The 17160-nt window shown below is 43.6% G+C and overlaps 1 protein-coding gene across 1 annotated transcript in view; it reads left to right on the forward strand.

Moving 5' to 3' along the window:
• The window catches only part of grm5 (glutamate metabotropic receptor 5), a 178400-nt gene that overhangs the window by 146343 nt on the left and 14897 nt on the right, over positions 1-17160 (forward strand). The window contains exon 6 of the mRNA XM_033023426.1: positions 5600-6539. Coding sequence (XP_032879317.1) covers positions 5600-6539 — 940 coding nt within the window. The remainder of the gene's footprint in view (positions 1-5599; positions 6540-17160) is intronic.

The following is a 17160-nucleotide window of genomic DNA, read 5'->3' on the forward strand; positions in this document are numbered from 1 at the left end:
ATGGCGGCAGGGGGGAGGGACTATAAAACCAGGAAGTGGTGTGCCTCAACCAGTGTCTGCAAGCTGGAGGAAGGCAGAGGGTCACGTTTCTCTGAGCTGTGAATAACACTGAACATATGTCTACTCAAATGTAAGTGCCCTTAGTGGTTCTAAAATGCTTGCAGAATGTGTCTATTGGTTCTAAAGCTTGCAAAAAAAATGTCTATTGGTTCTAAAGCTTGCAAAAAGTGTCTCTATTGGTTCTAAAGCTTGCAAAAAATGTCTATTGGTTCTAAACCTTGCAAAAAAATGTCTATTGGTTCTAAAGCTTGCAAAAAATGTCTATTGGTTCTAAAGCTTGCAAAAAAATGTCCATTGGTTCTAAAGCTTGCAAAAAATGTCTATTGGTTCTAAAGCTTGCAAAAAAAAAGTCTATTGGTTCTAAAATGGTTCATACTAGCGCTCCAGAAAGTCCCCCCCCCCCCCCCCCCTCCCCATTCCTCCTGGTTGGCATGGCTTGGGTGTGTCTTGAAATTGAAAGGCACTACTTACTGCAAATGGTGGCATGAAGTTGAAAGGCACTACTTACTGCAAATGGTGGCTTGGGAGCTTTGGCTTGAAGTTGAAAGGCACTACTTCCTGCAAATGATGTATTGGGTGTGTCTTGAAGTTGAAAGGCACTATTACTGCAAATGGTGGCTTGGTTGCTTTGGCTTGCAGTTGAAAGGCACTACTTACTGCAAATGGTGGATTGGTTGCTTTGGCTTGACGTTGAAAGGCACTATTACTGCAAATGGTGGCTTGGGAGCTTTCACTTGAAGTTGAAAGGCACTACTTACTGCAAATTGTGGCTTGAAGTTGAAAGGCACTACTTCCTGCAAATGATGGCTTGGGTGTGGCTTGAAGTTGAAAGGCACTACTTACTGCAAATGGGGGTGTGGGTGCATTGGCTTGAAGTTGAAAGGCACTATTACTGCAAATGGTGGCTTGGTTGCTTTGGCTTGAAGTTGAAAGTCACTACTTACTGCAAATGGTGGCTTGGTTGTTTTGGCTTGAAGTTGAAAGGCACTACTTACTGCAAATGGTGGCTTGGGTGTGGCTTGAAGTTGAAAGACACCACTTACTGCAAATGGTGGCATGAAGTTGAAATGCACTACTTACTGCAAATGGTGGATTGGTTGCTTTGGCTTGAAGTTGAAAGTCACTACTTACTGCAAATGGTGGCTTGGGAACTTTGGTTTGAAGTTGAAAGGCACTATTACTGCAAATGGTGGCTTGGTTGCTTTGGCTTGAAGTTGAAAGTCACTACTTACTGCAAATGGTGGCTTGGTTGTTTTGGCTTGAAGTTGAAAGGCACTACTTACTGCAAATGGTGGCTTGGGTGTAGCTTGAAGTTGAAAGACACCACTTACTGCAAATGGTGGCATGAAGTTGAAACGCACTACTTACTGCAAATGGTGGATTGGTTGCTTTGGCTTGAAGTTGAAAGTCACTAATTACTGCAAATGGTGGCTTGGGAGCTTTGGTTTGAAGTTGAAAGGCACTATTACTGCAAATGGTGGCTTGGTTGCTTTGGCTTGAAGTTGAAAGGGACTACTTACTGCAAATGGTGGCATGAAGTTGAAACGCACTACTTACTGCAAATGGTGGATTGGTTGCTTTGGCTTGAAGTTGAAAGTCACTAATTACTGCAAATGGTGGCTTGGGAGCTTTGGTTTGAAGTTGAAAGGCACTATTACTGCAAATGGTGGCTTGGTTGCTTTGGCTTGAAGTTGAAAGGGACTACTTACTGCAAATGGTGGCTTGGTTGCTTTGGCTTGAAGTTGAAAGGCACTACTTACTGCAAATGGTGGCATGAAGTTGAAAGGCACTACTTACTGCGAATGGTGGCTTGGGAGCTTTGACTTGAAGTTGAAAGGCACCTCTTACTGCTAATGGTGGCTTGGGTGTGGCTTGAAGTTGAAAGGCACTACTTACTGCAAATTGTGGCTTGAAGTTGAAAGGCACTACTTACTGCAAATGATGGCATGAAGTTGAAAGACACTACTTACTGCAAATGGTGGCTTGGGTGCTTTGGCTTGCAGTTGAAAGACAGTACTTACTGCAAATGGTGGCTTGGGTGCAATGGCTTGAAGTTGAAGCGTTACTTACTGCAAATGGTGGCATGAGGTTGAAAGGCACTACTTACTGCAAATGATGGCTTGAAGTTGAAAGACACCACTTACTGCAAATGGTGGCTTGGGAGCTTTGACTTGAAGTTGAAAGGCACTACTTCCTGCAAATGATGTATTGGGTGTGTCTTGAAGTTGAAAGGCACTACGTACTGCAAATGGGGGGCGTGGGTGCATTGGCTTGAAGTTGAAAGGCATTACTTACTGCAAATGGTGGCATGAAGTTGAAAGGCACTACTTACTGCAAATGGTAGCTTGGGTGTGGCTTGGTTGAAAGGCACTACTTACTGCAAATGGTAGCTTGGGTGTGGCTTGAAGGTGAAAGACACCACTTACTGCAAATGGTGGCATGAAGTTGAAAGGCACTACTTACTGCAAATGATGGCTTGGGTGTGGCTTGAAGTTGAAATACACCACTTACTGCAAATGGTGGCTTGGGTGCAATGGCTTGAAGTTAAAATGCATTACTTACTGCAAATGGGGGCGTGGGTGCATTGGCTTGAAGTTGAAAGGCACTTACTGCAAATGGTGGCTTGGGAGCTTTGAAGTTGAAAGGCACTACTTGCTGCAAATGGTGGCTTGGGTGCTTTGGCTTGAAGTTAAAAAGCACTACTGTAAATGCACTTACTTCCTGTTTGCACTGTATATTGATTTTAGATAAAACGCTACCACTTACGGCTGTGATTTTTGGCCATCTTACTCAGTCCCCCTCCGCTGAGCAGATGCAGAGAATTCTTCCCATCAATGAAAAATAAAAGTGTTATTAGTTTTTTTTTAAATGTTGAGAATCTCTCTCCTGTCAATCACTCCATGAAAGCCACACCTTTTCCGGTGGGGGGGGGGGGAGGGGTTATAAAACCCGGAAATGTGGGTGTGGCTCAGTCTCTGCAAGATGGAGGAGGGAGAGGTCACGACTCGCTGTTTTTAGTGGCTTTGCACCCTACTTCAAATGGTATGAAACTGCACTTGAATTTGGTGGCCTTGCACCCTGCTAGAAGTGGTAAGAAACTGCACTTGAATTTGGTGGCCTTATACCCTGCTTGAAATAGAATTTCAAGGATTAGCCGTGAGTCAACTACCAGCCCACCAGCCGTGAGTAAGTGAGTTGCCAGCACAACAGGCTTGATTGACTGAGTCGCCAGCCCAAGAATCCATTTGGCGCACAATTTGCATACTAGCCCTCTGGAAACCAGTCCCTTCAGCCCATAACACCCATACTAGCGCTCCAGAAAGCCCCCCCCCCCCCCCAACTGGCCACCAATATTAGAATTGGTGGAGAGGTGGAATATTGCGTAGGATGATCAGCCCTCCTGTGTGATGCTGGGACCCAACGGGTCCCACTTAGTCTAGTAATTGTATAAAAATCCATTATATCTTTTGTATGAGATTAGCCAAATTTTTAAATGACATACAAAGCTTAACAATTTTTCTGTCTCCAAAAATAAATGCATGGATTGTGATATCCTAAAGAAATTATTTCATAAGAAAAATAAATATTGCAATAAAAATATTAATTATTAAGAATGTCTTTAACTGCTGCTTTAATTTTATGTGCATTTTCCAAATTTTACTTTACATGCTGTATAATATTTGAAATGCTGTTTGAATATTGTGTATATTTACTTCCTTGTTTGCTGTCTATGTGACTATGTCTTGATATGATGTCTAACAACAATTAACATAGGGAAGGTTGACATCTACACAATAAATATCAGTGAATCTTTCTCAGCAGCTCTTGTGGCTTGTGGCACCATCACCTCTAGACCTAATCTCAAAATGTAAGAGCATAGATTTGTCAAGGAAATAATCAAAATATTCTGTTTAGTGTAGTTGTATAAATGTGGGCTTGGCGCTAATGCAATAGGATAATTGTAAATGACCATAATTAATGCCTTAAATCATTTCTTTTTCTCTGTAGATAGTGACTGAAATCAGTTTGAAAATGTTCTGACAACCTGTCAGTGAGATTCAATAAAGTGGATTCAAGATTAACCTTCCCATTGATTTGATAGTTCATTAGGTTATATACAATACTAGACCAAGTGCAGACCCGTTGGGTCTGTACTCCCAACGTGCGGTTGTGGGGGGGTGGGGGGGTGGGAGGCGGCATGCAGCATCACATACACTAACTATTCCAACCCCCCCCACCCCCCCCGCTAATTACCCCCTTGATATTATATTAATATTATTAATTTGCTCCTTTTACCCCATAACCACCCTATCTACTGACGCATAGCCCCCAACTTGCAGTCACATCTAGAGAGGGGAGGGGGGGGGGGAGGGCGGGGGTAGAGAGTGAGGGCAGAGAGAGAAGGGGCAGATACAGAGAGAGAGACAGAAACACAGAGAGAGGGGCAAGAGGGATAGGGGGGTGGAGAGGAGGATAAGAGGGAGGGTGGGTGAGGGCGGAAATGTGGGGGAGGAGAGAGAGGGTGAGAGTGAGGGGGAGAGAGAGGGGGTGCTGAGAGGGGGGTGAGGTGGGGAGCAGGGAGGGGGGAGGGTGGAGGGCAGAAGGTAGGGGGTGTAGAGGGGATGGAGGGAGGGTGGGGGAGGGGATGGAGGGGATGAGGGGAAAGAGGAGGGGAGAGAGGGGGGAGAGAGGGGGGGAGAGGAGAGGTGGGGGGAGGAGAGGGGGGGGAGGAGAGGGGTGGGGAGGAGAGGGGGGGAGGAGAGGGGGGGTGAGGAGAGGGGGGAGAGGAGAGGAGGGGAGGGGAGAGGAGAGGAAGGGAGAAGGGGGGAGAGGAGAGGGTGGGGGAGGAGAGGAGAGGGGGGGGAGAGGAGTGGGTGGGAGAGGAGGGGGGGAGGAGAGAGGGGGAGAGGGGGGGGAGAGAGGAGAGGGGGGGAGAGGAGAGGGGGGGGAGAGGAGGGGGGGGAGGCGGAGAGGGGGAGAGGAGAGAGGGGGGGGGAGAGGGATGAGAACCTAAAAAAACATTTTAGAACCAAAAAAGACACATTCTGCAAGCATTGTAGAACCAAAAGAGACACTTTTTGCAAACATTTTAGAACCAATAAACACTTTTTGCTAACATTTTAGAACCAATAGACACATTCTGCAAGCGTTTTAGAACCACTAAGGACACATACATTTGAGTAGACATGTGTTCAGTATTCACAGCTCAGAGAAACGTGACCCTCTGCCTTCCTCCAGCTTGCAGACACTGATTGAGGCACACCACTTCCTGGTTTTATAGTCCCTCCCCCCTGCCGCCAGCAGGGGCAGCAGTGAGAATGGGGAATTTTGTAAAATCATTAATATCTGTCATATTTAATCGACGGGAAAAGTCCTCGGCACACATGCGGCGGAGGGGGGCTCTGAGCGAGGTGGCCAAAAATGACGGCCGTAGGTGGCGGCGTTCTCTCGGAAATCGCAGCACAGATCGCCAAAACCGGTCAAGAACAGAGTTTTAGTAATATATAGATTATGTTCATATGTTTTTTTTCATTTGCAGAGTGTGAAAATATTCCAGTGAAATTCCTCAGATGGGGAGATCCTGAGCCCATCGCTGCAGTTGTCTTTGCCTGCCTGGGTCTCCTGGCCACCATGTTTGTGATGTTCATATTTATGGTCTACCGTGACACCCCTGTGGTCAAGTCGTCCAGCCGGGAGCTCTGCTACATCATTCTAGTGGGAATCTTCCTTGGATACCTATGTACTTTCTCTCTCATTGCCAAGCCCCAAAAGATTTACTGCTATCTTCAGAGAATCGGCATTGGCCTGTCCCCTGCCATGAGCTACTCTGCTTTGGTGACCAAAACCAATAGAATTGCAAGAATCCTTGCCGGCAGCAAAAAGAAGATCTGCACCAAGAAGCCAAGGTTCATGAGTGCTTGCGCCCAGCTGGTCATTGCCTCCGTGTTGATATGTATTCAGCTAGGGATAATTGTTTCTCTTTTCATCATGGAGCCACCGGAAGTCATTCACGATTTCCCAACTATCCGAGATGTTAAGCTGATATGTAACACCACCAACATAGCTGTCGTTGCTCCGCTTGGATACAATGGTCTTCTGATTTTAAGTTGCACCTTCTATGCTTTTAAAACTCGGAATGTCCCTGCCAATTTCAATGAAGCGAAGTACATTGCATTTACCATGTACACGACCTGCATCATCTGGCTCGCCTTTGTCCCAATCTACTTTGGAAGCAATTACAAGATCATTACCATGTGTTTCTCTGTTAGTCTAAGTGCCACGGTGGCACTCGGGTGTATGTTTGTTCCGAAAGTGTACATCATACTGGCCAAACCTGAACGGAATGTACGCAGTGCCTTTACCACGTCCACTGTGGTCCGCATGCACGTTGGAGATGGGAAGTCATCCTCTGCTGCAAGCCGTTCCAGCAGTTTGGTTAACCTTTGGAAAAGGAGAGGCTCATCGGGGGAAACTCTAAGGTAAGAGTAATAGTACTAACCAAATCATCAACTCTACTAAGGATATATTACAAGAGACTTTTTGCTGCATGCTTCATCTTCAAAATTGGTTGGAAATAATACTTTTAATCGTTTTGTTAGTTAGATGATATAGACCCTAAGGTTTTGTATTATTGAATGATGAGCATAGATCGAGTGGATGTGGAAAGGATGTTTCCACTGGTGGGAGTGTCTAGGTCCATTATAGCCTCAGAATTAAAGGGCGCTCTTTTAGAAAGGAGGTGTGGAGGAACTTTGTTTGTCAGAGGGTAGTTAATCTGTGGAACTTATTGCCACAGAGGGCTGTAGAGGCCAAGTCAGTGGATGTTTTTAAGGCAGAGATAGACAAATTATTAATTAGAATGGGTGTCAAGGGTTATGGGGAGAAGGCAGGAAAATGAGATGAGGAGGCAGAGATCAGCCATGATTGAATGGTGGAGTAGACTCAATGGGCCGAATGGCCTAATTTTACTCCTACAACTTGTGAACTTGTATTTCGATACCTACACACAAATGTTTGCTATATTGCTCAGTCATTTTCATCTCATCATAATAGCAGTAGAGGCAGTAATCTTTTTTTGTGTTGACTAAGTTAACATCCCCACTATATTGAAAGAAGAATGGAAAAATTGTTGTAAATATTTGACTCTGGGGAAATGATTTGATTAGTTTCAAATTAATTACACAGAATATCTAAAAACTGTGATACAACTCACAATGCTTTTTATTAGATGGTTAAAAATAAGTTGAAAATTGCTTTACCATGATGGAACTAAGTCTCCTTTCCAAAGTTATAGCCAGGCCAGGCTTGTTTGGTTTGTTGATTATCCAATGACTGAAATGCTGATTAGCAAAATCTAGATCAGAAAAATCAAAGGAGATTATTGTCCTTTCCACCTGGTGTCATAACACCTCACAACTCAATAGTAACTGAAAATGACACCAGGTATTCACAATGGTATACAATATTCATAATGTATACTTAATGCAGCATATCTCCTTCATAGTTACCGTGACATTCTGTAGTTACACATAGATGAATCATTTTAAAAGCAGTGATGAATCAGAGAAAAACCAGAGATATGCTAAAAAAAAAATCAAAAGGCATTTAAATATTTCCCAAATTGGCCACAATGACAAATTCAAGGAGAAGACTGTTTTTCTTCTTTGTTACTGGGATCTGCAACTACATTTCAATGATGTTGGGCCAGGCGATTTGGAATCAAATTGTTGTCCATGCCCTCTCTCCGCCAATGGTTTCCTGGGCTGGTTGCAATAGCTGAGGGAGCTGATTCTCCACACCCAGAGGATGAGTACAAGTCCACAGGTTCACAAGTTATTGGAGTAGAATTAGGCCATTCGGCCTGTCGAGTCTACTCCACCATCCAATCATGGCTGATCTCTGCCTCGTCCCATTTTCCTGCCTTCTCCCCATAACCCTTGACACCCAATCAAGAATGTGTCTATCTCCGCCTTAAAAATATCCACTGACTTGGCCTCCACAGCTCTCTGTGGCAATGAGTTCCATAGATTAACTACCCTCTGACTAAAGAGTACAACCTCAGGCAGGCTACCACTTAGGCACCACTCTGAAACTCGCTACCACCTTTGACATCAAATGTATTTACCTCCGCACTCCTAACCTCAAGGCCTGGAAACCTCATTCGAGGAAATTCGACTGGGCCTAGTCTTGGGATCAGAGAAACAGATCTCCCAGCCAAATGCTGGGAATTTCCAGGGCATCTAGGATCCTTCATTGGGATTTTCATGTTATTCAGCCTCTTCTGCCATAAAGGGCCACATAAGCCTATGACAGATAAATAAGAAGATCTGAATGCCGGATATTCCCTCCAGAACCAATGGCCACAGTCAGGCAGAACATACAAAAGCTTTAAAGCATGTCCACTAGATTCAAGGACATTGTAAAACAAAGTTATGTATAAAAAGAAGGAGCACTTCGCCCATGAGTACTCCTGAAATAAATATTGTTTATGACAAACCAGAGCATTTATAGTGGAAATCTAGACATTAGTAGATTTATTCACTTCAATCGCAAGTTACTCTGAAAGGATCTGACATTTCTAACTTTGAACTGGTTATTATGGCATCACAATCAAAACAGATTATCAATTCAGCTAAATGTTTGTGTAGTTATTAAGTAGGTGTTGTTTTAAATACATCTTCTTACAAAGTGACTTTCTCCCTCGGCTTGCAGTTTCTGTTGCTCACCACAGCAATTCCTTCCTCTGGCTTTCAATGTTCATTCATTTTGTCAGGTATTAAATCAAAAACTCCATCAGGAAAGGAGAACCCCATATCTAATTACAGCAGCGCTTTGGTGACACCACCCACTGTGATGCCAGTTCAAACTTGGGGAAAACAACATTAAAAAACATGGTGACGTAGCAATAAAGTTGCTGCCTTACAGCACCAGAGACCCAGGTTCGATGTTGACCACGTGTGCCGTCTGTATGTACAGAGCCCTAGTGAGACCACACCTGGAGTATTGTGTGCAGTTTTGGTCCCTTAATTTGAGGAATTTGAGGAAGGACATTCTTGCTATTGAGGGAGTGCAGCGTAGATTTACAAGGTTAATTCCCGGGATGGCGGGACTGTCATATGCTGAGAGAATGGAGCAGCTGGGCTTGTACACTCTGGAGTTTAGAAGGATGAGCGGATATCTCATTGAAACATATAAGATTGTTAAGGGCTTGGACACGCTAGAGGCAGGAAACATGTTCCCGATGTTGGGGGAGTCCAGAACCAGGGGCCACAGTTTAAGAATAAGGGGTAAGCCATTGAGAACAGAGGCGAGGAAACATTTTTTCTCACAGAGAGTGGTGAGTCTGCGGAATTCTCTGCCTCAGAGGGCGGTGGAGGCAGGTTCACTGGATGCTTTCAAGAGAGAGCTAGATAGGGCTCTTAAAAATAGAGGAGTCAGGGGATGTGGGGAGAAGGCAGGAACGGGGTACTGATTGGGGATGATCAGCCATGATCACACTGAATGGCGGTGCCGGCTCGAAGGGCCGAATGGCCTACTCCTGCACCTATTGTCTATTGTCTGAAATTTGTACATTCTGCACCTGAACTACATGGGTTTTCACCGAGATCGTTGGTTTCATCCCACACTCCAAAGATGTACAGGTTTGTAGGTTAATTGGCTTGGTATAAATGGAAATTGTCCCTAGTGTGTGTAAGATAGTGTTAATATGCGGAGATCGCTGGTCGATGCAGTCTCCGTGGGTTTCCGTGCTGATCTCTAAACAATACTAAACAGATTACAAAATAAAACAGCAAAAGTTATTTAAAAGGAAAGTGCTAGGTTGACTGCCAAACCACTCTGATGAGGGAAGTTTGAGACCTGGGTAATGTTAATTTACAGCCTGATCCGCATGCGTAGTAAGGAACTGCAGATGCTGGTTTACACCGAAGATAGACACAAAATGCTGGAGTAAGTCAGCGGGACAGGCAGCTTCTGTGGAGAAAAAGAATAGGTGACGTTTCAGGTCAAAACCCTTCTTCAGACCAAGAGTCAAGGGGAAGGGAAACTCAAGGTATGAAAAGGTTCAGAACGAATCAGAGCCGGCACCGATAACCAAGGAAAGATGTGCCTGCTCACAGTAAGTGGCTCACTCAGATGAGCAGTGGGAAACTGTAGCTGGTGGTTATCAGTGCTCAATACCTGCGAACACTACAAGTTTGACCCAGTCTCCGATAATCAATGAAACACCAGCAGTACACAGACTTTGCCTTGTTAGGTCTCAACCACAATTGAAAAGTTCCTGAGTATTAATCATTTGTTGCTAGTTTGTATCAAATGAAAGGTCACTGAAGCTCAAGTATGCTATGATGAAAGAGTTTAGGTGGGCTTTAGTTTGGAAAGGAGAATAAAGCCCCTGTCCCACTTTCCCGAGTTACTCACGAATTCTCCCAAGTTTTCCACTTGATTCAAACTCGGAGAAAGTCCGTAGCGAGTCCGTAGGAGTCCGTAGGAGGCCATAGGAGCCCGTAGATATTTTGTAGCGGCTCGTAATGCCAACGTAGGTACCCGGGGCATCAAGTAAGTTGGAACGTTTTTTCAGCATGTTGAAAAATGTCCACGAGTAAAAAAAATAGCCCCAAGTACCTACGGCTGGCATCTCCGAGTTTGAATCAAGGGGAAAACTCGGGGGAATTTGTGAGTAACTCGGGAAAGTGGGACAGGGGCTTAACATATTGCATCAGTGTTAATATTTTATTCTTTGGTGTTCAGAAGAGCAACTCTGCTCCTTTGAGTATTACATAAAAGTTGGCAACACATTTTTGGTTTTGGTAATGGTTTTAGTTCATTATTGTCACATGTGCCGAGGCGGCATAGTGGCGCTGCGGTAGAGTTGTTGTCCCACAGCGCACGAAACCCCGGTTTGATCCTGACTATGGGTGCTGTCTATATGGAATTTGTACATTCTCTCTGTGACCGTGTCAGATTTCCCTGGTTTCCTCCCACACTCCAAACACATATAGTTTTGTAGGTTAAATGGCTTATGTAAAATTGTAAATTGTCCTTAGTGTGTAGGGTAGTGCTAGTGTACTGGGTGATTGCTGGTCGCCGTGGACTCTGTGCACCGTGGGCCTGTTTCCATGCTGTATCTCCAAAGTCAAAATACAGTGAAAAAATTGGTTTTGTGTGCTATCCAGGTAAAACATCGATACAGGCTTACAATTAAAACCAGACATTAGTATAACAGAGAAAGGTGGCAGCATGCAGAATATAGTGTTACAGCTACAGAGAATGGGCAGATTAAAAAAAACACAAGGGCCACTGTGAGGTGGATTGGGAGATCAGGAATGCATCTTTAAAAGATGGAGACCAACGCATGAGAAATCTGTTCAAGGGTGACGGTAACAGGAAGAAAAGGGAATGTTTATGGTCCTTGATTATACAATATGATGCGATAATGATACGATAGAACTTTATTTATCCCAGGAGGGAAATTGATCTGCCAACAGTCATAAAATACACAATGCATGTAACATATGTTGGTGGCTTTCTCACAATAGCATGAAGTGTAGAAAGAATCCACGAGTAGGGAATTGGTTTCTGTGATGGACTGGGCTGCATCAACAACTCTTTGCAATTGTTTCCAGTGTTGGGTAGAACTATTGCCAATCCTAGCTGTGATGTATCCTGGTAGGATGCTCTCTGTGGTGCACATGTAGACATTAGTAAGACTCATTTTTTAGATTCCTGAGGAAGAACATTCTTTGCTGTGCTTTCTTAGCCACACATTCACTGTAATTGACAAATTGTTGATGATATTTATGCCTAGGAACTTGAAGCTCTTGACCATTTGGGGAACTTTTTCCTGAGTACATCACTGGGACGAATTTCTGCTTTGGAAGCCAGTTGGGGTCCTATATAAAAAACAATTCCTAATCTGCAGGTTATGAGGAAGATATACATTTTCAGAGAGTTAATCGCAGCATGTATTCTGAAAGCTGGTTAACTCTCACAATTTTTCTTCTTGGGTTAATTCATCCCATAGGGATGCGACGACCTGATGACTTCTTTTCATTGCAACTATTCATGTATTGGTAGCTTTCTTATGCCACCATACTTTCACCTTATTTTATGCTATGATTGATAGAGAAAAAGGTACTTTCTAGTGCGTCCAGATCCATAAATAAATCCAGAACAAGAGTCAAGGTTATGCTTCATATAAAAATACAGACTGTAAATAGCTAACAATAATGTTGAGATTCAGATGGATTGAATGGTGATTCCATTGCTAAATGCGTCAGGGGAAATCAAAACAAATGTTTTGTATTTACCCCAGAGAGGATCACTGGTCATATTTCTGTTTCCTAGCTAACTTAATTGGGCTATTAGTGTTAATTTTGCTAATGTTATGGGATTTGTGTGATATTGAATGTAATTTTCTAAGGGCTATGCTGAGTTTAAAACAAAATTGTTTTATTTAGCTATTTAATGTTGTATTCCTATTGCAAATTCAGGATGCAAAGATGAAAGGATATATTTTCTTTGGTCACTATATTGGGTCATAATTATTTATGAAATAACTTTAAACTTAAACAATGATGTAAAACAATCATAAATATCACCCCAATAATATAAGATCACACTTTTAATCACAAAATCCTTTCAAGGCAGATATAATTCAAATCTCACAATTAGATTAGTCTAATTAACAGATTAGGTGTTTCTACTTAATAGAAAATTAACATGTGGTTTCCTGAGCAACAGCCAAACTGCTGGATGGTTTTGTATTTGTGTTTGGGCAGAGTGACCTGTATTTCAGTAGGAAATTCCCCAGGTCCTTACCTTTCACCCCACCAGCCTGTACATACATCATTCTAATGCTGAAAGAACACAGCGGGCCAGGCAGCATCCATGCAGGGCCATTCCTATTGTTTTCTTTAACGAAGTACTTCCAAAACAGGTGACCCACATCAAGACTAAACAGCCCATGTATCTTAACCTGGGTGAATTGGGTTGTGGGGTGTGATTACCCATACTGCTGCTAAATTTGAACACGTTATTAAGAACTAATACAAAACAAAATAGAGTAACTGCAGAACTCCGAGCTGATTCCCTGTCATTCTGAAATCTATTAATAGAGGCAGCAACAATGGGGTCTGATATCAATCTTTTTGGTTCACTACAGACACTTTCCTACTGAACCACTGGTCACCCAGCCCAAATACAAATACAGTAAACACCCCTGGCCATTCGGGTTATGCAAATTAACCCTTACGAAACTCACAGCATATGTTCCATGCATGAAACCAAAATAAACTAATCTCATCTGCCTGCACATGATTCATATCCCTCCATTCCCTGCATATCTATGTATACATTTAAAAACCTCTTAGATGCCACTATCGTATCTGCCTCCACTACCTTCCCCAGCAACTCATTTCAGACACCCATGACACGCTATGTAAAAAACCTGTCCCTCACATCTCCTTTAAGATTTGCTCCTTTCACCTTACGGTTATGTCCTCCAGTCTTTGACTAATCTAGTATCTAGTTTGGAAAGGAGGTTCTGACTGTCTACCCTATCTGTGCCTCTCATAATTCTGTATACTCCTCTCAGGTCTCCCCTCAACCTACAGTGTTCTAGAGAAAACAATCCAAGTTTGTCCAACCTCTCCTTATAGCTAATACCCCCTAATCCAGGCAGCATTCTGGTAAATCTTGTCTGCACCCTCTATAAAACCTCTACATCCTTCCTGTAATGAGGCAACCAGAACTGCACGTAATGCTCCAAATAAACCCAGGTCTCCTGTACCGTTTTGAATATCATATGGTAATCGGGAATGATCTTGAACATGGTGGCGCAGTGGTAGAATTGTTGCCTTACAGCGAATGCAGTGCTGGAGACCCAGGTTCAATCCCGATTACATTGCTGTCTGTACGGAGTTTGTACATTCACCCCGTGACCTGCGTGGGTTTTCTCCGAGATCTTCGATTTTTTCCCACATTCCAAAGACGTACGGGTTTGTAGGTTAATTAGCTTGGTAAATGTAAAAATATTGTCCCTAGTGGGTGTAGGATAGTGTTAATGTGTGGGGACCGCTGGTCGGCGCGGACCCGGTGGGCCGAAGGGCCTGTTTCCGTGCTGTATCACTAAACTAAACTAAATTCACCTTCTGAGTCACTGGGAAAGTGCAGTATCTAAGCCGGAGGCTCACTTCTTAGATGCTGGCAGAAAAATGTGTGCAAACTTGAATGTGTTTGCCTGTTGTACATCTGACAAACACTGACGCACCACAAATTTTCCGATATGACTATATTAAGCAACGATGCATGTGGAAATTTGCAACTATTGGGACATTAAAACCTGTTCTAACCCTAGCCTGCTATTGAAGCTGTACATTTAGACATTAGCTCTCTGCAACATGATTTCAATGGCTACATGCTTCAGTTAGAATATATACCTGTAATTCCTTAATTCAACAGATTTAATCAGCTACTAATAAACTCAAGCATCACAGGCCCTTAGGAGGATACCCCAAGCACCTGCACTAATAATTGAATGTGTCCTTCATTTAAAATGAAATACAACTTTCAAGGAATTAACTAACTAAATCATAAATTTCATTTATTTTCAATTAATTTAAATGCATCCAGGGAATTTCTCAGCTGTCAATACCTGCTTCTATTCTCACCTTTCCTGGCTGTTACATGTCCTGTACAAAAAAAAACATATAACGCAAGTTTATTTCCAAACTGTTTAAATTCAATTAATGTCAGTCTTAAAATATTTACTTCAAAGTAGCCTTCCAGCTCTTTATTTCCCCCATACTCTCAAACGATTGAGTTGTCAACACTTCAGCCTGACTAAATAAAGGTTAAGTAGATCTCATATTATTTTCATTTTCAATCAATAATTTTTCCTGGCAAGAAAGTCCACAGCCATGAGAATGAAGATACAGATCACATCTGAAATAACGAGGATCCTAATGTTTAGGTGTCAATTACCAGTGGTGAGATGGCGAGATTCTGTTGGAAGCAAAAAAATTGCTTTGTTGATTGTGTCACACTGGAAGTACGACCATGATTATGATTTGATATTTGGGGAGAAATGTACATTTCTTGTAATTTCTCAATAAAACTCAGAGATTGAATTTTTCATGGTTCTTTTGGTTAAGGCTTTGCAATCCAGTTTTGGTGTTACCTTGATTAGATTCTGAATAGAGAAGTCGCTTCAAATACAAAACGAGGTCTGGGTACTTTTGGTCAGGATCTATGTCATGTATCTGATGAATTCCTGGAGTGAGCACATCAGGAGTGATGCCATGCTGCCAGTAGTTAGTGCAGCTGTCTCACAACTCCAATTTCATCCTCGCCTCTGGTGCTGTTTGTACATTGTCCCTACGGCTATGCGGGTTTCCTCCTGGTCCGCTGCTTTCCTCCACACCACAAAGATATGCTGGTTGGTTAATTGGCTCGTGTAAAATGCTCCAGTTGGTGGCAGAAGAATCAGGGAGCATGCTGGCAGCATTTGGTAGAATGTGCGGGAAGGAATTGCAGATGCTGATTTACACTGAAGATAGACACTAAATGCTGGAGTAACTCAGCGGTCAGGCAGCATCTATGGAGAAAGGAATAGGTAACATTTTGGGTCGAGATCCTGCTTCAGACTGAGAGTCAGGGGAGAGGGAAACTAGAGGTATGAATAGGCACAGAACACATCAGAGTTGGCACCGATGCCTAAAGAGCCCACAATGGTTCATGTTGGCTGTGGAGGAGGTGATAACGAGGGGCGACACAAAAAGCCGGAGTAACTCAGCGGGTCAGGCGGCATCTCTGGAGATACGAACAATAAATTTGCAGTTGTTTAAGAAAGAACTGCAGCTGCTGGAAAAATCGAAGGTAGACAAAAATGCTGGAGAAACTCAGCGGGTGAGGCAGCATCTATGGAGCGAAGGAATAGGCGACGTTTCGGGTCGAGATCCTTCTTCAGACTGGTGTGGGAGGGGGAGCGGGAAAAAGAAAGGAAGAGGCGGAGACAGTAGGCTGTGGGAGAGCTGGGAAGGAGAGGGGAAGGAGGGAGAAAGCAAGGACTACCTGAAATTGGAGAAGTCAATGTTCATACTGCTGGGGTGTAAACTGCTCAAGCGAAATATGAGGTGCTGCTCCTCCAATTTGCGGTGGGACTCATTCTGGCCATGGAGGAGGCCCAGGACAGAAAGGTCAGGTTCGGAATGGGAGGGGGAATTGAAGTGCTGAGCCACCGGGAGATCAGGTTGGTTAATGCGAACTGAGTGGAGGTGTTGGGCGAAGCGATTGCCAAGCCTGCGCTTGGTCTCACCGATGTAGATCAGTTGACACCTGGAACAGTGGATGCAATAGATGAGATTGGCGGAGGTGCAGGTGAACCTCTGCCTCACCTGGAAAGACTGCTTGGGTCCTTGGATGGAGGGGAGAGGTAAAGCGACAAGTGTAGCATTTCCTGCGGTTGCAATGGAAAGTACCAGGGGAGGGGGTGGTTTGGGTGGGAAGGGATGAGTGAGCAAGAGAGTTGCGGAGGGAAGGTTCTTTGCCGAATTTGGAAAAGGGTGGAGATGAGAAGATGTCTGCGGAAAGAGGAAAGGAGAGAGGATACGTTGCTGGCAGAAAAGTGGGGAATGTTGTGTGTGCCCTGAGAACTGGTCACGTGTCAGAAGGAAATTACATGAAAAGAATGAAATTATTCATGCAATGTCCGTTTCTGCCTGAGATTTCAGCGAGTAGTTATTGCAGAGATAGGCATGTCTTTGTGCAGGATTTCAGTGATTATCTTTAACCAAAACAAAACATGAATGTGCATGATCAGTCACTGCTTATCCTCATGTACCATGGAGACCCCACGTCCGGTTGGAATCTGAACATAACACACATCCCTTTGATTCAACTAATCAATGCACAATCGTTAGTCACACCCCACCCCCCAAAAGTAATTTGTACTCTACTTTCAATAACATCGTTTCCTCTGCTGACTGCCTGTGTTCACCTCTCTCTGCTTTTCTGCAGAGGTTAATTGGATAACAAGATTGTCCCTATGTTTATCTCTTCTCTGCCCTGTAGCTATTCCACAGACATGCTGAAGACTATACC

Source organism: Amblyraja radiata, chromosome 6, assembly GCF_010909765.2.
Source record: "Amblyraja radiata isolate CabotCenter1 chromosome 6, sAmbRad1.1.pri, whole genome shotgun sequence".
Classification (NCBI taxonomy): Eukaryota; Metazoa; Chordata; class Chondrichthyes; order Rajiformes; family Rajidae; genus Amblyraja; species Amblyraja radiata.